The sequence below is a fragment of the Schistocerca piceifrons genome, chromosome 1 (genome assembly GCF_021461385.2).
Source record: "Schistocerca piceifrons isolate TAMUIC-IGC-003096 chromosome 1, iqSchPice1.1, whole genome shotgun sequence".
In the NCBI taxonomy this organism is placed as follows: Eukaryota; Metazoa; Arthropoda; class Insecta; order Orthoptera; family Acrididae; genus Schistocerca; species Schistocerca piceifrons.
Genome location: NC_060138.1, coordinates 860,987,391 through 861,009,416, shown reverse-complemented (window position 1 = coordinate 861,009,416; position 22,026 = coordinate 860,987,391). Strand labels below are relative to the sequence as shown.

Here is a 22,026-nt window from a genome sequence, read left to right as displayed (position 1 = left end):
ATAAGTAATCCATTAATATATGGTCTGTCATTGTCACAACCAGTGCACGCATTTATATATGTTCAAATTTAATTGTTGTTTACCGCCTTTCATTAAGGTTGTTTTGCCTTGCACACAGGCATTATAATGCTCATCGTTCATCTGGTTACCTTTTTGTTGTTAATGCAGAAGTTTATTGTTGATGGCATTTCACGCTTTGGAACTTTATAATGCATACTAAAGATAAAAGGGGTATTTGGAAAAAAAAAGTTCTGATCGGCTGAAAAATGGAAACCACTGTGAAAAAAATGTTTTATTTGCAACAGTTAGTTACAACTTCCAGTTACTTATCTGCACAGTCACCACTCCGACTTTAAAGACATTTGTCAAAGCATTGTCCGAACTTTCCAATATCCTCATTGTAGAAGACAGTTGGCTGCCAATTCTCTACACTGGCCTGTAGCTCGTTATGTGTGCTGAAATGTTGGCTAGTGTTCTGAATGTAAATTTTGAGGAGGAGGCTGAAGGAAGTTGGTGACCATCCAGTGTGAAATAATAATTTGTAATAATAAAATGAATGAATAAATACTGGTTAAACTGTTCCTATACTAATATTATGTGCTTGTTTTTAAGTTACTTGGCTATGTTCACTGTCTAGGAAATAGCCAACGCATTTGTCACATTACCCTGATAATTATTCACACTATTGTCCAGTAGTTTAATAAAATGCTTGTGGTGATAAAATAATGTTCACCACACACCCAGGTTTTGATTTAATATAGATCACAACAGAACTAAAGCTCGTTAAATTTAGACCAGAGCAGTAAGCACCACCAACTAATGAGCGTTTCTGGTAAATTACTGAAAATTAGTGTGCATTAAGTGTAAATTAGTAAAAAAATTCATGCCTGATAACTTCTGTGAAATTATCCTAAGTTCTCGTAGTCAATGCATGCAGATGTTTAAAGTATATGAATTTGTATTTAGAAAACTTTAAAATTCTGAAACACACAATTCTCGCATCGCTCTCATGTGTGTCTGCCCCCTACTAGCTATCTGGGACGACTGACCCTAGACAAGATGGTCACGACTTGTTTAAGCATTTCCCTGCTGTTGCGCAAAATTCGCAAATACGTGTTGTCCATATGTTGAAATGACTGTTAGTCTTACATGAAACATAGGTACAACACATCAGATTGGATCAAAATTTTGTCAGCTTTCTGATGCTGTCTTTAGTTTTTTGTGGAGTCTATTAGTCTTCTCAGTAATTACGTTTTGTCAGTGTTAGTTGTTTTAAATTTGTATACATATAGAAATATATACATTTATGGATAAATACCTTAGTGTAGTTTACTGTGCTGCCACAACTTATTTGTATTGTGAGAAATTCTTGTTTTTTAGCTTGAAATATATATATAACAAAGCTTTCAATGTTATATTCTGATAGAACTCCTCAAACTGCGTTCTGTTGACACACAGTTTATGAAAGTCACCGAGGGCATTAACACATTAATTTTTGAAGTTCATTTAGTTGCAAAACCTCCAATAATGAGTAGCTAATAAGAAATGGTTTGAATGAGCATGTGTTTTCATGCCCACAATCATTTTTCTCTTTTTCAAGGCGTATGTGATTATTTTGTAGCTGTCCTGTGGATCAGGATTTACAGAATTATGGAGGACTTTGTGGGTACGGTATCTTCTTGTTTCTGCTGTGGTAACCAGCCCCTCTGTATTTTTCTCCAACAGCCAAGTGCTGTTTATCCAGATCATGTAAAAGACATACCGTTTACCTGCTGCACTCTGCAGCCGTAGTATTTATTATACTGCAGCATCTTTCAGTTAGGAGGTTTAAGTCTGTTGTGTGCTGGGCTGAATGACTCAAACATGCTGCCATCTACCAGCGAATATAGTGACTTTCATGCAGCTGTCTCATGTGTCCATCCTAGCATGACCAGTATGCTCCCTTCAGCTGTTTTGCTTATTCAAGTCTGGCATTCAGCCGTTTGTGGCTGTACCCTCACATATCCGCCACTTGCTACTCTCTGCGTGCAGTAGATGCAGTCAAAAGAAGCACTAAAAACTGACTCAACCATGACATTTTACATCTCACAAAAAAATTTCATTTCTAATCACAATATATAAAAATTTACAAAACTTGTCAGGCTGTAGCCCTGTTACCTTATGCGATAGCATGTTTCCCACACTGGCCACTACACTCGAGCATATTTAAACATTTGAGTGTGTACACCAAAAAGTAAGTATGCTTCTATAAACAAAAGCATAAACAACAAAAATTAATCTAATAATGACACTAACCTAATGTCTCTTATTTTGTGTATTATATGTCCACTTTGTCTGTATAATAAATGTTATAAATTTAAGAGGACGACAGTTTACCAATTTTTGTAACTGATTATTGTCGAATATTGAAAGTGCACTTTGCTGTGTTCCCCACCCCCCCACCCCCGCCCCCCTTCAAGGTTGAGTTTTGTCTATAACCTCACAATGATAGTTCATTTCCTGCATAATGAACAAAGATGTGATATCAAAAGGAGATATTAGTAACAAATACCAAATTCGCCAATAAAAATACCTAAATTGGCAAAAATATTGCACCTAACTTGGCAAAAGAAAATGAATGTAGTAAAAAAAAAAGTTAGACATTGTCTGGCAAAGAAGTAATGTAGAGTCTGCTAGAAAATTGTGAAACTGGCCAAAAACAAGTCCAGTAATGAAATAGCACTAAGATTGGCAAAAAACAGCACAGAAATCTATGAAAGTTAACACTGAATATGCCCGTAAAATAAAAAGATCATTTTCTGTCGCTAGGCTTTGCTTGAGCTAGTTAAAAGAATGCAGCTCAAATCATTAGTACTGGTTTTCAGACTCTGCTGCAAGCCAGTTAACACTGATACTAGTAACAAACAAAAAGCAATTAATGTGTGTCGCCTATCATTTATTTGCATATAAATACCAATGACTGGTCAGATTGAAACACTTGCTTGATCAACTATAACTTTAACACAACAAATTGAAAAACATGGAACAACACTGAACTGAAAATATAATCAATGTCCAATGAATAAAACCTCCATAGAAACAATCCTGCATCCCTGTTCTAAGGGTAGCGTCTTTGATTAGTAATAAAGACGTCCCAGGCTCGAAGCTCACCTCTGCTTAAATTTTGATTAATAATCAGCATTGGTGGCCAAAGACTTCCGGCATAAGAAGCCACCCTCGTACTGCCAACAGTCTTGCAGAGGGGTGGACAGAGGTTCAGGTTTCTCTCTTGTCCATGGGGTAGGAAACTGCCCTAAAGGCGGAAGAATCAGCAGTGATCAATGGCATGAGGATGCAGAAGGCAGTGGAAACCACTAAATCAGAAACGCATGACGTGTATCCACAGGACATGTGGTCTGTAACTGAAAATTGTCATCGTGATCTCTCCATTGGCATAAGATTCCAGGATAATCCCCCATTCGGATCTGCGGGAGGGGAATGCTGGAGGGGAAGTGACCATGAGAAAAAGATTCAATAACCAACAAAAGGATAACATTCTAAGAGTCGAGGTGTGGAATGTCAGAAGCTTGAATGTGGTAGAAAAGCTAGAAAATGTAAAAGGGAAACACAAAGACTCAATCTAGATGTAGTAGGAATCAGTGAAACGAAATGGAAAGAAGACAAGGATTCCAGGCCAGATGAGTATAGTATAATATCACCAGCAGCAGAAAATGGTATAATGGGTGTAAGATCTGTTATGAGTAGGAGGGTAGGGTAGTGTGTGTCTTACTGTGAACAGTTCAGTGATAGGATTGTTCTTATCAGAATGAACAGCATACCAACATGGACAACGATAGTCCAGGTATGCATGCCGATGTCACAAGCTGAAGAGGGAAGGGGGGGGGGGGGGGGAGAGTAGAGTACAAGGATATTGAAAGAGCTGTACAATACTAAAAGGGAGATAAAACTCTAATAGTGATGGGGGACTGGAATGCGTTGTAGGGGAAGGAATGGAAGAAAAGGTTACAGAATATGGGCTTGGGACAGGGAATGAGAGGGGGGAAAGACTAATTGAGTTCTGCAATAAATTTAGTTAGTAATAGTGAATACTCTGTTCAAGAATCACAAGAGCAGAAGGTATAGTTGGAAAAGGCTGGGTGATATGGGAAGATTTCAGTTAGATTACATCATGGTCAGACAAGAGATTCCAAAATCGGATACTGGATTGTAAAGCATACCCAGGAGCAGATATAGACTCAGATAACAAAGTAGTTGTGATGAAGAGTAGGCTGAAGTTTGAGAGATTAGTCAGGAATATCGATATGCAAAGAATTGAGATACAGAAGTACCAAAGAATGGCGAGATATGTTTAAAGTTCTCAAAGGCTATAGATACAGCAATAAGGAATAGCTCAGTAGGCAGCACAGTTAAAGAGGAATGGACATGTCTAAAAAGGGCAATCACAGAAGTTGGAAAGAAGCACATAGGTAAAAAGAAGATAACTGCGAAGAAACCATGGGTAACAGTACTACTGCTTCAGCTGATCAACAAAAGAAGGAAGTACAAAAATGTGAAAGGAAATTCACGAATACAGAAATAAGTCACTGAGGAATAAAATAATAGGAAGTGAAAAGAAGCTAAGGCGGAATGGCTGCATGAAAAATGTGAAGAAATCGAAAAAGAAATAGTTGTCAGAAGGACTGACTCAGCGTATAGGAAAGTCAAAACAACCTTCGGTGCAAGGGTGGTAACATTAAGAGTGTGACAGGAACTCCACTGTTAAATGCAGAGGAAAAATCGGATAGGTGGAAAGAGTACATTGAAGGCATCTATGAGGGGAAGATTAGTCTAATGTGATAGAAGAAGAAACAAGGGTCAATTGAGAAGAGATGGGGGATCTAATATTAGAATCAGAATTTAAGAGAGCTTTGGAGGACTTAATATCAAATAAGGCAGAAGGGATAGATAAGATTCCATCAGAATTTCTAAAATCGGTGGAGAAAATGGCAACAAAACAACTATTCACATTGGTATGTAGAATGTATGAGTCTGGCAACATACCATCTGACTTTCGGAAAAATATCATCCACACAATTCTGAAGACTGTAAGAGCTGACAAATGTGAGAATTATCACACAATCAGCTTAACAACTCATGCATCCAAGTTACTGACAAGGATAATGTACAGAATGGAAAAGAAAATTGATGGTGTGTTAGATGACTATAAGTTTAGCTTTAGGAAAAGTAAACCCAAAGAAGCAATTCTGAAGTTGCGGCTGATAATGGAGGCAAGGTTAAAGAAAAATCAAGACACATTCATAGGATTTGTTGACCTGAAAAAAGCATTCAACGATGTAAAATGGTTCAAGATGCTGAGAAAATCAAGGGTAAGCTATAGGGAGAGACGGGTAATATGCAATATGTACAAGAGGGAATAATAAGAGTGGATGAACAGGAAAGAAGTGCTCGGATAAAAAATCATGAAAGACAAAGTAGTAGTCTTTCACCAGATGTAGTCTTTCACCCCTACTTTTCAATCTGTACATCGAAGAAGCTACAATGGAAATAAAAGAAAGGTTTAGGAATGGAATTAAAATTAAAGGTTAAGGGATAGCAATGGTAAGATTCGCTGATGACATTGCTATCCTGAGTGAAAGTAAAGAAGAATTACATGATCTGCTGAAGGGAATGAAGAGTGTAATGAGTACAGAATATGGATGGAAAGTAAATTGAAGAAAGGTGAAAGTAATGAGAAGCAGCAGAAATGAGAACAGCGAGAAACTTATCAGAATTGATGGTCACGAAGTAGATGAAGTTATCTAGGCAGCAAAATATCCAATGACGGACGGAGCAAGGATGACGTCAAAAGCAGACTGGCACTGGCAAAAAGGGCATTCCTGGCCAAGAGACGTCTACTAGTATCAAACATAGGCCTTAATTTGTGAAAGAAATTTCTGAGAATGTATGCCTGGAGCACAGCACGGCATAGCATTGTATTGTAGTGTAACATGGGAGGAACTGAGTTCCATGATACTAGAGGGAGCTGTAGTGGGGAAAAACTGTAGAGGAAGACAGAGATCGGAATACATCCAGCGGCATACATTGAGAACGTAGGTTGCATGTGTTTCTGAGATGAAGATGTTGGCACAGGAGAGGAATACGTGGCAGGTCACATCAAACCAGTCAGAAGACTGATGACTCAAAATAAAGAGGAAAAAAGAAAAAAATTGTATCATGAATAAGATAACTTACACTGACATCTTATACTAATCACGTTTAAACACTTGTTATAACCTTAAATTTTCAGATACAGATTACTTGCTATCAGTTACTAGCTGGTCCTGTTTCACACATTATTCATTGTCACAAATGGGATCTCCACTGGAACATATCTTAGCTCTTCAAATTCTGGCTTTGCTGTTCACCTCTACGAAGTTCAAATATCCTTGCCCTGATCTTTTGCATTGGTCTTGTCGAATTCCTAAAATTGGTTAGCCATAATTTGACCCCTTCAGTTTCTGTTGGCTTCATTAAATCTTCTTCAATCCCTCTCCAGTTCTCATTCTGGGTCCTATTTCTGTTGTTATTTTGCTGACTTCCCAAATAACTATCTCGTCTATTATTTTGATAAGTTCTCTGATTGTTTCCGTGACTACTGCCAATACCCCTGGTGGCTTCTCAAAGTGCACTAACTTTCTCAGTCCCTCCTGGCATAACTCTCTCTTGGTAAATCTTCCCCTCATACACTGGTCCATTAGGGCTATAATGCACTAGGCAGTCAGGCCTTGGTTACTTGGCTTAGGCAGTTGAAATTTCAAGCAGCCAACTTTAGCTGCGAGCTGGCGGACAGCCGGGACTGATCAGCCAAGTGAGATGAACGTGAAAATCTTAAAATTGTTTACCTTTGTCTCATAAGAAATGCAAAGCCACGTTATTCAGGTTCTCTTTACCGTAATAATAAAAATTATTTTTCCATTGTTGTACCTGCTTTATGCAGCACGGATTGTTTGCATACATAGATATTGGAGCATATGGAAAATGTAGGGACTCCTCTATTTTTGAGCAGTCAGTTTTGCATAAAACATACTCATCAATAAAGATTTATGGGAACAAGTGAGAAGCATCATATCAAACAGTGGAATACTGATGTCGTGCACCATTGTCTGAGATGAGGCACTTGGTGTAATGTGTCCATATGGAGGAAGGAGTGTAGCAAACAACAAAATAGTCTGCACCAACTGTCTCGGGCTAGGCAGTTAATGGAATGTATGTTTGATATTCTGGCAAGTAAATTGGGAGTTTTCCATCACCCAGTGGATGTTAGAGAAGAATTTGCAATTGCTATAGTAAAAGCATGCTGTGTTTTTAATAATTATGTGCGAGAAAAAGATGGCCATAAATTTAAAGACAGTGTACATCCTTCCAGAACTGGAAATTCCCCCAAATCCTAGAAGAGTCACTGCAAATGTTGTTTACGGTATACAGACAAGGTCTGGCTGCTTGGACAAATTCGCAGTGACTGAAGACAGCCACATATGTTTTGCATGTGATACCCTGCTCACAATTGTCTGCTATTCATTTGACACTCTAAGGGCTGCCACAGCCATCCTAACTTCCTGGTGCATGGACTGCAATGAAACGTCATTGTTTAATGGCTGTTGCAGTGTGATCTCTTTACAGATATTATTTTAACCTCATCATTCATACCCTGCACAAAACAATCTGCATGCAGCAAGAAAATCTATTTCATATTACTTGCTTTCACCTGAGAGTCTTGCTATCGGGCTCCTGCATCATGGACCACTTCCCTTTCCAGAAAAATTGATTAGCCCTAAGTTACTTACTCTGTTGGTTACTTCATTGCTATTCTTTTTTTTTTTTTTTTTTTTTACAGCAGCCACATCCTTCATCTCCTTCCTGTAATTCATTCATCAATAAAGATTTTGTTTCTCATTGCATACCTGACTCTTTTTATTCACTTCAACCACAGCCTGCATTGTGTCAGTATCCCTGGTGTCACATATCTGTCCACCTGCATCAATTCAGTTGCAACTGCATAAACTCTAATAAGCAACCTCTGCTCTACTTCCCCAAATTTTAGATTTAAAACCTCCAATTTACTGTCTATTCCCTAAGTTTTTCTTAAATGTACCCATGGAACTATCTAAATCAGTTTTCATTTTATCCTTTAAATTACCCATTTTATTCCTAAGATGGCTCACAGAATTATTTAAATTTTCTCTAAATTGGGTCCTCATCGTACTTAATGAAATTTCTTGGCTACCTCGTGCCTCTTTCAGATCACAGGACTTGTAATCACTTGGCAACTTTTTAATTATTTGTTCCACGGCTGTGGTTGACAAATAAACTGAAAAATTTTTAAAAAATGGAACTGCTGCTCAACTTAAGTCTCACACTGTGACAGCAGTGGTGGCAACAGACTGCTCCATTATGGTGATATGAGATGTATCATCGTGTGTGTGTGTGTGTGTGTGTGTGTGTGTGTGTGTGTGTGTGTGTGTGTGTGTGAAATTACTCGAAGTGCTAGCTGCTGGTGGCTGCTCAAGATGTGCCATTGCTGCGTGCTACCCATTGACAATGTGGTATGTGTGCACTGCTCTGTGGCCCCTACTCGCAGCTATCAGGGCCCTGCTTGGAGACTGCTGCACTCTATGCTAAGCTCTTTGTAGTAATGAGGATTTAACAACACAGCCAGAACACAAGGATCCAGGATGCTTTATTTAGTCAGAGTGAGGACTTCTGAAAGAGAAGATTACTATTTTTCCGGGAAAGGGAGAAATGCCATGAGTTCTGGTGCACGCAGTTCTGTGTAGTAGTCGGCACAGCCGGCTGACATGGTGCCTGTTGCTGGTTCAAACCGAACCACTAGCAGTTATTTGTTATTTATTATGATTACTGGAAGGTTCTTTAAACATCTTGTTTGTATATCTGGAATATTCAATCATTTACCAACGAAAACCATTAATTATTGCCAAAATATTTAATTGGATAGATATTCTTTCCTTCTCATCTTGTGTGGTAAGTCTCCCCTGACCCGCAGTTCTGGGTGACTTTCCCTTTTCGTAGAACTCTCCAGTTCTTTTCTTTCACCCTTCACCATTCTTCCTACCCCCTTCAACCCTTCTTCCTGAAGAAGTTGCCACTGGCTCCGAAAGATTGCCATTTACAACAGTCTTGTATGTGTGTGTTCTGCCGCAGGTTGGAATGTTCGATTGATGTATAAGTAGTCATGTTGTGGGATGTTCAGTGTTTCTCTAAATAACTGAACACACTGTCCAGGAGATCCCTTCTTTCTGGCTATATGTTGGTGTCAGTAATAAAAGTGCTGAAATATTAAGGGTTGAACTCCATTGACAGCCCTGTCTTCCGAAGTGGACTTCACTGTGGTGACAATATTGTAGAAAGTTTCTCATTACATGTATTGATTTAATTTCATGTTTGTTGATTAACTGAGTTCATTTACACAATATAAATACCATTTTCAGTGCTCTCCTGGTCGCGATGGAAAAGTATATGTTAGATTTTTTTAGGCCTTGTGTAAACATTTTCCTTGTTTGATTATTTTAGTATTGCCTTTTGTTATTCAGATATCTTGAACTGGAAATTGTATGTTACAGATCAGTTGGAGGTAAGGCGTAAAAGGCGTCGGCGTAAAGCACAAGATGAGCGTAAACGTGAAAAACGTATTACAGAGGAAGAGAACAAACGCTGGGGCAGGTATCCTACTCCAAATATTCGTATAGAGTCCCAGCATCAATTTCCTCAATGTGGCACCGATGTTGATGGTATTAGGTATGTGAAATTTGTGTACCGTCACACGTATAGCTTAGTTGGAACTGTTACTAGCCTCAGTGAAATCCGAAAATGTGAAACTGTCAACAGTGCTTTAGTACCTAGTATTTTCCTTCAGCATTTGAGATGCAGTGTGTGTGCGTGCGTGCGTTTGTACATTTGTATAGTACAACGTTTGTACAGTATGTATGTGTGCCTTATTATACCATTTCAACTGCATCAGAGGAGTTGACAGAATAACTTGCAAATGGTGATGTGGATTTAATAGTCTTAAATGTGTCCTCTAGGCAGTAAGCAACAGAAAAGTACAAAAACAATGTGGTTGGTGTACATCATGCGCAATGACAACTTCAGTGGAAAGAGGAGGAGGCAGACAGAGAAAACACTACTAAATGAAACTCCTGTTCATAATTAGATATTAAATAATATTGTCAGACAAGCTGCTGCAGTTTAAAATATTCCTGTACGCAGTAACCGTGCGTTTCGTATAACACAGACAAGAAGCTTAAAGTACTCATTTGTATTTTTCTTGCAGTGGGATGTCTCCAGCAGAGGGAGAGAGAGGAGGGGGGGGGGGGGGGGGGGTGTAAATATCAAATAAGGCAACAAATGAACAAATGATGATGATTCCAGTTGCAGCACTTTCTATGAACCATAGTTGCCAACAATTTTAAACATAATTTTTTATTTATTTTTTAGGATTCCGTACCTCAGTTAGTGAAAAACTGAACTATTATAGGATCAAAACTTCCTGGCAGATTAAAACTATGTGTGGACCTGAGACTCGAACTCAGGACCTTTGCCTTTTGCGGGCAAGTGCTCTACCATCTGAGCTACCCAAGCACGACTCATGACCCTTCCTCACAGCCTTAATTCTGCCAATACATAGTCTCTTACTTTCACAGGAGAGCTTCTGTGAAGTTTGGAAGGTAGGAGACAAGGTACTGGCACAATTAAGGCTGTGAGGACGGGTTGTGAGTCACGCTTGGTAAGCTCAGATGGTAGAGCACTTACTCGTGAAAGGCAAAGGTCCCAAGTTCAGGTCCCGGTCCACACAGTTTGTCTTCCAGGAAGATTCGTAACAGTGCACACTCTGCTGCAGAGTGAAAATTTCATCCTATTATAGGATTGCTTCACTATCTATCTGTCTATCTGCCTGAATGTTAATGCCCCTTTTTCTAAGAAAAGGAAATAGGTATAAATGTGACATTTGTTACATATGAAGGTTTACAGTCCCTGGGTGGCATGAAAAATTTAAGGTCCTAAATCAGTGCAATCAAAAGATAGGACCATTTACGTCACATATTTTTATATTCGTAGACTGACTCGTCAGAACCTATGGGAACTTTCTGTTGAGCTAGAACAAGAAGCAAGATTTCACAGTACAAGTAAAGGAAAAAATCCAAAGATTGTTTGTTGGTATTTTATAACAAGTTTTATTTCTTAACTTTATCTATTTTTTTTATTCCATTTGTTGTATGTCTGTTAAGGTAACTTTTCCCAGGAAAAAGTGGCATCAAGTTGAAATTTATGTAATATGCTAAGGTCCATCGTCACCTGGCAGTTTAATTAATTTAAGGTTCCAAGTCCATGCAGTCAAATGATACTGTCATACATGTTACGTATTTCGATACTCTTAAACTCATTTATCAAAATCTGTAGACGAACTAGCTATATACACTGACAGGAAAAAAAAATCCCAACAAGAAGTAGTAATTAATGTAGAGTAATGAAATTTTGGAAATACATTTGTCTAGGTAACATATTTAAACGATTAACATTGCAGGTTCACAGGCTAATGTAAGTGTAAGAAGAGCCATTGGAATGTGGAATGCTGGTACAAACAACTGGTGTAACTACCAGAATGTTGAACGCAAGCAAGCATTGTGTCGTACAGGTACTGGGTGTCAGTGTGTGGGATGTAATTCCACACCTGTTTCACTTGGTCAGAACGGTTAATGTGGAGTTAGGATGACACAGGAGTTGGCACGTGACGTTTTTCTATACGTGCTTGATTGGAGACATATCTGGTGATTGAGCAGGCCAAGGCAACATGTCGACACTCCATCGAGCATGTTGGGTTACAGCAGTGGTATGTAGGCGAGTTTTATCCTGTTGGAAAACATTCCTAGAATGCTTTACATGAATGGCAGCACAACGGGTCAAATCACCAGACTGATGAACAAATTTGGAGTCGGGGTGTGCGGGATAATCATGAGAGTACTCCTGCTGTTGTAACGAACTCGCACCCCGACAATGACTCCAGGTGTAGGTCCAGTGTGTCCAGGTTGCCGACAGGTTGGTTGCAGGCACTTACCTGGCCTTCTCATAACCAACGCATGGCCGTTGGCACGTAATCAGAACTGGCTTTCATCAGAAAACGCAACAGACCTCCACTCCGCCCTCTTGCTTGACACCACTGAAGTGGCAAACAGCGATGGGTATTTTGACATTGCCCCCCCCCCCCCCTCTTCTCTTCTCTCTCTCTCTCTCTCTCTCTCTCTCTCTCTCTCTCTCTCTCTCTCACTCTCTCACACACACACACACACACCTACCTTACTGTCATTTCTTGTTCACAATATTAGCTTATTCCCAAGAATAAGCAGCTTTCACTCAGTTAATACTCGGCAGAAATCAAACCTGCAGTTGGATCGGACTTCCTTAACTCTTGTGCAGAAAGGTGTGCAATATACTGCTGCATCCATTTTCAGTAAGCTACCACAAGAATTAAAAAATCTTAGCAGTACTCCACGCACTTTCAAATCGAAACTGAAGTTTCCTCATGGGTCACTCTTTCTATTCTGTTGACGAGTTCCTTGAAAAATTAAGCTGATTCTTATTGTATTGTCGATTGTGTGTACTTAAACTTAATGGTTTGACTTTTTTGGGTTCATAAATATTCTATTTCTATCTGTTATTACTTTTCTGTTGTAATTTCATGTACTAACACGGTCCATGACCTTGGAGATTTGCTCCTCAGTTTAGTCCTGTGGAACTTGACATGTAAATAAATAAATAAAGGGCATATCGGTTGGAGCAGTCATTGAAGTAACTGAGCTGCAACTGGGAATTATGTCACTGTGGTGCCAGCTACTGTTCGTATTGCTGATGCATATGCAGTACAGTGTGCTACAGCCATTGGGTGAATGACAGTTTTCCCTCTTGGTAGTGCATGTGGCCATCCGGAGCCCAGACTACTTGAAGCCAGACATTCAGTTTAAGTTCTTTATGTCCAGTGCAGTTTGAAGGCTTTGCTCCATTATCAGGTGACATTTCTGTTGTTGGGGTCAGGTGCATTTCTCCTGGTAAACCAGTAATGTTGAAATCCCTGCAATACTGCGTTTCTTTGTTTACGTACTTTTTTTTCAAGAGCTCCACATTTAACTACCAAGGTTTATTGACTGGTTACATTTTGTTTCTATCAAATAAAAGCTGTAAACAGTGAATGTGTTAAGCTCAAATGCAGTGTTCTTAAGGAAACTACACAATGAATGTGCACAGGACTACAGATATTTAGACATTGTTGGTTTCTCAGGAGTTTTTGAACACAATCATGAAAAGAACCTTCAAAAAATGTATGTTTAAAAAATATATTATTCCCTATACAGGGTGATTCAAAAAGAATACCACAACTTTAAAGATGTGTATTTAATGAAAGAAACATAATATAACCTTCTGTTATACATCATTACAAAGAGTATTTAAAAAGTTTTTTTTTTTTTTTTTTTTTTTTTTTTTTTTTTTTTTTTTTTTTTTTTTTTTTTTTCACTCAAAAACAAGTTCAGAGATGTTCAATACGGCCCCCTCCAGACACACGAGCAATATCAACCCGATACTCCAACTCGTTCCACACACTCTGTAGCATATCGGGCGTAACAGTGTGGATAGCTGCTGTTATTTCTCGTTTCAAATCATTAATGGTGGCTGGGAGAGGTGGCCGAAACACCATATCCTTAACATACCCCCATAAGAAAAAATTGCAGGGGGTAAGATCAGGGCTTCTTGGAGGCCAGTGATGAAGTGCTCTGTCACGGGCTGCCTGGCGGCCGATCCATCGCCTCGGGTAGTTGACGTTCAGGTAGTTACGGACAGATAAGTGCCAATGTGGTGGCGCTCCATCCTGCTGAAATATGAATTGTTGTGCTTCTTTTTAGAGCTGAGGGAACAGCCAATTCTCTAACATCTCCAGATACTGTAGTCCAGTTACAGTAGCACCTTCGAAGAAAAAGGGACCAAAAACTTTATTGGCTGAAATGGCACAGAAAACGTTCACCTTAGGCGAGTCACGTTCATACTGAGTTGTTTCCCGCGGATTCTCAGTGCCCCATATAGAGACATTGTGACGGTTGACTTTCCCGTTAGTGTGGAAAGTTGCTTCATCACTAAACACAATCTTTGAAACGAAAGATTCATCTGTTTCCATTTGAGCAAGGATAAAATCACAGAAATCGATTCTTTTAATCTTATCAGCTGCAGACAGTGCTTGAACCAATTTCAGACGATAAGGTTTCATAACTAACCTTTTTCCTAGGACTCTCCATACAGTTGATTGTGGAATTTGCAGCTCTCTGCTAGCTCTGCGAGTCGATTTTCCTGGGCTGCGAACAAATGCTTGCTGGATGCGTGCTACATTTCCATCACTCGTTCTCGGCCGTCCAGAACTTTTCCCTTTGCACAAACACCCATTCTCTGTAAACTGTTTATACCAACGTTTAATACACCACCTATCAGGAGGTTTAACACCATACTTCGTTCGAAATGCACGCTGAACAACTGTCGTCGATTCACTTCTGCCGTATTCAATAACACAAAAAGCTTTCTGTTGAGCGGTCGCCATCTTAGCATCAACTGACGCTGACGCATAGTCAACAGCGCCTCAAGCGAACAAATGTACAACTAAATGAAACTTTATAGCTCCCTTAATTCGCCGACAGATAGTGCTTAGCTCTGCCTTTTGTCGTTGCAGAGTTTTAAATTCCTAAAGTTGTGGTATTCTTTTTGAATCACCCTGTATTATTCCTTGAACCTGATGTATTTAAGTTGCAATGTTTTTGGTGGCTTACATGCTGCTAACATTCTGCCAGTGTTGGTTTGTAATGTTATTTGAAGGTACTATTCCTCTACTGCAGTTAATTCACACTTAAAAAATCTTGTAGAGTATTAAATTACTTCATTAATTGTTAGTGTTCATAAATTCACTGATAACAAGAATATTGAATCAAAGAATTTACATTCATAAAAACCCAAAAGCAAGAGTAAACAATCAGTAATGCCAGAAACACAACTGTAATTTGCTGCACTGTAACCTCTCTGCTTTCAATACTCCGATGTTGATTCACCGTCACAAGCCACATGCTTAATTCTCTCATACTGCACTGTCAATCCAATACCTACTATTGTTCGCCCCACAAAGCTTTTTACATTGTGGACGTAATGATAGTCTAGTCCCACCACATTCATTACATATGACAAAAGGAAACAAAACATATCACATTTTTTCGTATTCCATGCAGTCTGTAGTTTCTAGCTCAGTTGCATTTTAGCCTGCATTTCAAACATGGTATGGAGAATGTAAACAATTCTGAAATGGTTGAGGGTCAAATTACAGCTTTGCTAGAATATTTTCCCATTGTATAAGGCAGGTTGCTTTATGGACATGCCTCCACACTGTTGAAAAGCATTGAGAACTTGTGATGTATTTAGTGTCTGTCTTTTGAATTCACTTATTTGTTAAATTCATGAGCTGTCTTTTGTTCCAGAGTAGACAGCCCTATATCACCTGCAGAGTCGAGCTTGGCCAGTAGTCCTTCTTTATCCCAAGAAGATAACTTACCATCTGTAGTTGAGACTTTGAGCCTTGAAAATGTAGACAGTACAGGCCCATCATTTGCCCAGGTGGGTAACACATTATAAATGGTTTTAATTGAATGTTGGTAATTTTATCACCAGCAGAGTTAGTCCTAGTTTGTTTACTAACATCATTAACCTCGCAAAAGTATTGCAATGTAGATAAAACTTGTTGATACTTCTGTTGTAATTAAACATTTTGTACTATTTTTGTATAGATGCTTCGTGAGGGTAAGAGCCGACCACCATCAGTATGGCCTAGGGTCAGTGTAGCATCCTCAGTTTCCCCAAGAGCACCCACCCAGCACACTGGTGCTCGTCATTCTTCTGACAGTGAGACAGAGCTTGAAGGTTATGTGCCTGTACCTACATTTCAGCAGAGCTTCAGTGATGCCATTGCATTGGCTTTAGAGAAAGCAGCTACTGCACATCAGAACAATGAAGGTAATAGTTTAATGTGCTTAAAATGGACCGTTTCTATGAATTGTTAAAAAATTGCTTTATCCGTACACTTTTAATATTTCATATGCTTTTGGTGGTACAGAAACTCTGTGTTTGCAGTTGCCTTATTATGAAAATGAAACTTTGAAGTCATTTTATTTATATTTCACCTGACTGTCTAGAAACTTAAGTGTATATCACTGTAATGTATAGCACAGAAATGCTTAAAGGATAAACTGCAGTAGGGTTGAAGCACCAAATTGAGTGGTTTATTCAAGTGTGAAGGTTAAATCCATTTATGTGGTGATAGCATGTCAAGTGATTGAGAACGTGCTGTTATCAGTTAAATTTAAAAACAGTAACTGTCTTCAGTTTACACAGTTATCCCTCTTCTCATTTTGTGCTAGCTCTATCTCATTTGTAAAGTGCCAGGCTACAGATCCAAAGATCTTTGACTTGAACCCCTCAGTCCTGAGGTTGTTATGTCATTTATCACTCCATTCGTCTCTGGAAATGTTTGTGAATGTGAAAAAAGCTGAATTGCACCATGGTTCGGAATGCAAGTTTAACTGGAAGTCCCCTTGTAACTGACTGGTCAGTAAGTTTGATCAGAAGAAGGCAGTGGCCTACCACCTCCAATAGGACGACCCCTGTAGTTAGAATCACGAACAATGTCTCCGACAGCCAATGAGTGTTCAGTAGTGTTCAGAGTGCTCTGCTCTGAATGCTGTAGCTAGTGTAAGCATTAAACATGATTGTAGTGCATTGTTTAGTGAATTTTTATTCCATTTGTTTCAAGTTGTCATCACTGAACGTGGTGGATAAGTGACACATTCCAAGACATAATTTTCAAGATATACACTTTCTTAAAGCGGAAAGCAGACGCATATGCGTACCATAACTGTTGCTTGGGATCTTCAACAATGCAAGCTTCATCCGTGTGTCAACATATACGAACTGCCTTCATTCTTGGATCGGACTGTAATAAAGCACCGTCGTTTGGTTAATGACAGCTTTACTTTTTATCGTCTTGTAATGATCCCGGGCATTTAAAATTAGACTCGGAGGTGAGTAGAAGTAATCCAGTACAGATTTGTTAGGCAGAATGTTAAACATAAGCGGTAACAGGATTGCACTTAGGTTCATTAATACATTGACGACATAATGTAGTAGTTCGCAGCCCCACCATTGAGTCTACACCTTTCTGATTGAGTGCATGCCCAAATCAAATCATTGTGGCCATTAGTGTATTTCCGCATTCCAGTTATTGATTATGAACCACACTTTCTTGATAGGAAAAAGATCAGGTGAGTATGTAGACCACTCAAGAAGCAGTAGCTGTTGTTGTTGTTGTTCAGGAAATAAGGGAGTTTGTGAGTTGCGTGATCTTACATGTTGTCCTGTTGATAACGTCTTTCCAGAATGGTCCTCAATATACATGAAAACTGGCCCAGACATTTCCAAAATGTAACAATTGTGTAAAGGCAAGGTTTAAATTCTGATGAATCTCACTTGGCGACTACCAATATATGTAAGACAGTAGTGCAACAACAGACATGATCATCTACAGAAACAACAGTGGAATACCTTTCAACCTGTCAGGTCCAGTATTTTATACAATTTTGCAGCCCCAGACAAGTAGTGATCTTCCTGTGATGAGATCGCGTGGGTTTTCTCAGCAGCATTGATTATGGTGTGCTTTCTGGTGTTCTGTTGTTTTTTTATTTTTCTGTGTGATATTTCCACGACCAGCCCAGTCATCTTTGGGTACTCCAAACAGTTTATGTGAATTACTAACAATACTTAGTCTGATTGGGGTCCAGGCAGCAAGTTCACACAACTATAGCTCACTGAACATGAAGATGGTGACTGTCAGTTATCAGAGTATTGTGCAGTAAACTGGATTCAATGTCTTGGCTGTACACCTGAAAACATACCACTAAGCTTTCAGCGTTATTCATAGTGCTGAGTGCTTAAAAAATATTCCCCCGTCACAGTAGACAGAGATGAGGGGGGTGTGCAAATGCAGGAGGTCTTTCCATATGATCCTAATATGAAGTGCTTGATTTGTCAGTTCTTTTTTCGGTCACTATTTTTTCTGAATGCTTGCCCAATTTGTTGGTGTCGTGTAAGCTACTGAGTCTAGAATCTGTCAAACCACTGCTCTTATCACATTTATTAATGATCCATTTCTTTCAACATAATGATCAATTATGCAGTAAAATAATCTACTATCCAAGTACTCCAAAATTCTTCCTAAGTAGAAGCCAGCAAGCCCTTCATAGACTTGTATTCCATAGGGTGAGTTAAATCTTCAAAACTGAATCTCACTGAATAAATATAGTGAACAGTAGAAAGTAAGGTTCAGTGGGAGAATGAGCTATTCAGAGATCAAACTGCTGTGTGTCTCCATTTGAATTTTGTATAGAAAATGTTTCCACTATTTAGCCAATGATCAGAACACAAGCATAATCAAGACAAGATTGGAAATATTGGCACACCTTTAAAGGACAGAACATCAGAGTATTGTGCAGTAAACTGGATTCAATGTCTTGGCTGTACACCTGAAAACATACCACTAAGCTTTCAGCGTTATTCATAGTGCTGAGTGCTTAAAAAATATTCCCCCGTCACAGTAGACAGAGATGAGGGGGGTGTGCAAATGCAGGAGGTCTTTCCATATGATCCTAATATGAAGTGCTTGATTTGTCAGTTCTTTTTTCGGTCACTATTTTTTCTGAATGCTTGCCCAATTTGTTGGTGTCGTGTAAGCTACTGAGTCTAGAATCTGTCAAACCACTGCTCTTATCACATTTATTAATGATCCATTTCTTTCAACATAATGATCAATTATGCAGTAAAATAATCTACTATCCAAGTACTCCAAAATTCTTCCTAAGTAGAAGCCAGCAAGCCCTTCATAGACTTGTATTCCATAGGGTGAGTTAAATCTTCAAAACTGAATCTCACTGAATAAATATAGTGAACAGTAGAAAGTAAGGTTCAGTGGGAGAATGAGCTATTCAGAGATCAAACTGCTGTGTGTCTCCATTTGAATTTTGTATAGAAAATGTTTCCACTATTTAGCCAATGATCAGAACACAAGCATAATCAAGACAAGATTGGAAATATTGGCACACCTTTAAAGGACAGAACATAAAAACTTAAACTAATTTAAAGTAAATGTTTCTTGCTATGCAACAGCAGATTGGCTACATATGTCACAGAAGACAGAAATACATTTTCAGAACCAGGACTGATTTCATACAATGGTGGGCGGGAAGGGGAGGGGGATCATGTCATTGGGACATACATTTTGTGAAAATAACATTTATTTGGTCACACACATCTCCACCCATCTTTTTCCTCCACACTACTCAGTCCATTGGTTCCTTATCCCTCTAAAATCATTTACTTTTCATGTCAAAAATTCAGAGGCAGGTATGAGTCATTGCTGTATTTCACATTTCTGATGATGGGTTTTAATTCTAAATTGTACTTTTCCAGGCAACATTCAACCTTCTTCAGGCAAAAAGAAGAAAAAGATGAAACAAAAAGTTCTTTTTGCTACTGGCATGGCATGTTCTAGCAAGTAGCTTCACATTGCAGTTTCAATTTTTGTCTCATTCTGCTTTCAAACACTGTCTTTAAATTCTAATAGTTTTTTGCAATGAAGAAAATTTCACAAACTCTTAAATTTAATATAAATAATTTAGCTTCATTTTAACATTGTAATTAATCTTATTTTACATTTTCAATAAAGAATAGTTACTGCACTGTAGCCCCTTGAAGAATCCTTGTTTTCTGATGGTTTTGTGGCATTTGTCTTAAGTCAGGTTTTAGTTACTGGGTATTTGTTTCTATAGGTTATTTATCAGTTAAAGTAACATTCAGGTTACAAAATTTGTGTAATGCTGTGGAAGGTACAACACAAAAATGTATAGTACTCACAAAGTTAATGAAAAGGTATATCCTTTGCTGAAGTACTTGTATAAATATGGTTTATGTAATGTTTGGATGCTATATTGTTGATACCGCACAAGCAGTAGATTTTTTGTTAATTTTCTTAAATTATCATTGTTTGGTAGACCACCAAACAGTAAGGGAGGCAACACTGGTTGTGATAAAGATTGATAAGACTCCTGTTTGAATATAGCTGTGTACTTTTAAATCAGTATGGCAGAATGTACTATTTGACAAACATAAAAGGTTATTCTATAATTTTTCCTAAATATTATGTGCTATAATGCCTTTGCCAATGTCTTGGCACTGCTGTGTGGAATCTTTGGCTGGGTGGCCTCGGGCCTGGCTTCTGTGATATTTGTTCCTACAGTTCAGTGTTCAATTTTGTGACAAGGCACATGAATCAGATATTTGTTGAAATTGCCATGTTTTCAAGGTTTATTATGTTTAAAATATTATAAATTTAATTTGAATAAAATTTGATAAAACTGACTGTTTGTACCTTATTTTCAAAAGAAGTTGCAGTATGGTACTGTAGGTCAGTGGAGTATTTTAAATTCCAATATAATAATATGTCAGTGGCACCCACTAATACAAATTACAGTATTCCGAAACCCCACACAATTCACATATGGTAGGACTACTGATTTGTGAGGAACTTAAAAAAATGTGTGTTGATGCAAGATCAACACAGTTAAGGTCTTGGTATTTTGTAAATTAATTTCAACAGTCTCATACAGATCGTTATTCATAATTTACGGTAGTCTACCTCATAGCAACTGCAGAATAATTCCCAGTTTTGAGTGAATATAAAGTTATACAGTGCCCAATGAAATGCACAAAATCTGTGTAAAAGTCACTGTGTGGACAGTCTTAATCCATGTTCTCCCTCCCCAAGAGGGAAACAAACATGACTTTAGCTATCAGTAATATCAGCACAGCAATTACTCTGAGTGCAGTATGAAGACTCTTTTAACAGTTGTACCCATGTTATATAATGACAATTTTCCTCACAAATTTTACACCCATGATTTTACCAGCATAGGTGACAGACGACTGAAAATTACAGGAACATTGACATTGTGCCTAAGTAAAAGATTCTTTGTCTTCTCTCCACATTGAAATGTGCAATGCACAAAATTCATCTACACCATAAGCACTGCAATTGAAAGTTTGCATACAATATACCTAATATAAAATGGAAGTTGACTGAAGTTTCATGGCAACATTATTATCCTGTTACTGGCAATGTCAGGCTATGCCAGATTGTAGGGAAAATACTCCAAAATTCAAGCTGTCCTCACAAGGGACGTATTTTTCATTGCGAAATATGCCGGACATTCTGCTCATCAGTATTTGTGACCTCAGTGCTCTCCAGCAGCACTCTGTGGCACCTGGCACATAAATCACAGTTTCTTTATGAAAATGGACATGCATCACAGTGTTAGCAATTGTCGAAGAAAAGAGGAGGAAATCGTGAAAAGTATTCTGAACTTGTCAGTGGCTTGGACAATCAACAGCAATGATCTCATGCACATACTAGTAAAAATTACACATTAACTCAAACTGAATCTTCACCCTATTTTTCAGATTTAAGTTGAATATAGTTACAGTGTCAATTGTCAGTTTGTGCAAGCATAATATCCATACTCTGGATAGTTCGTTGACTACCATCACTTCGGCATCCCATACTTAATCACATAGATTTCAAGATATTCGTTTTGTAATTTCATTTGAATGGAAGAGGAGATTTTTTTCAAAGCTGCTAACTTTCACAGAAGAAAATATTTATCAACAAAATATAAACATGAGGCAGTCCATGAACCAAGAGATTGGGGTGTGTGTGTGTGTGTGTGTGTGTGTGTGTGTGTGTGTGTGTGTGTGTGTAAATTTTACATAAAGTTTCATACGAGCAAAAACTTCCAGTCTGTTACTTTTGTTTACTTTCTGACAGACTGGTGGCTACATAAGATTCTGGCAATG

General features: G+C 38.4%; 1 protein-coding gene across 1 annotated transcript in view; it reads left to right on the top strand.

Moving 5' to 3' along the window:
• LOC124715937 (RING finger protein 10) overlaps window positions 1-20,535 on the top strand; it is a 109,738-nt gene extending 89,203 nt beyond the window's left edge. The window contains exons 9-12 of the mRNA XM_047243132.1: window positions 9,618-9,792; window positions 15,552-15,687; window positions 15,858-16,083; window positions 19,588-20,535. Of these exons, the coding sequence (XP_047099088.1) occupies window positions 9,618-9,792; window positions 15,552-15,687; window positions 15,858-16,083; window positions 19,588-19,676 (626 nt within the window). The 3' untranslated portion in view covers window positions 19,677-20,535. The remainder of the gene's footprint in view (window positions 1-9,617; window positions 9,793-15,551; window positions 15,688-15,857; window positions 16,084-19,587) is intronic.
• Window positions 20,536-22,026: the final 1,491 nt, after the last annotated feature.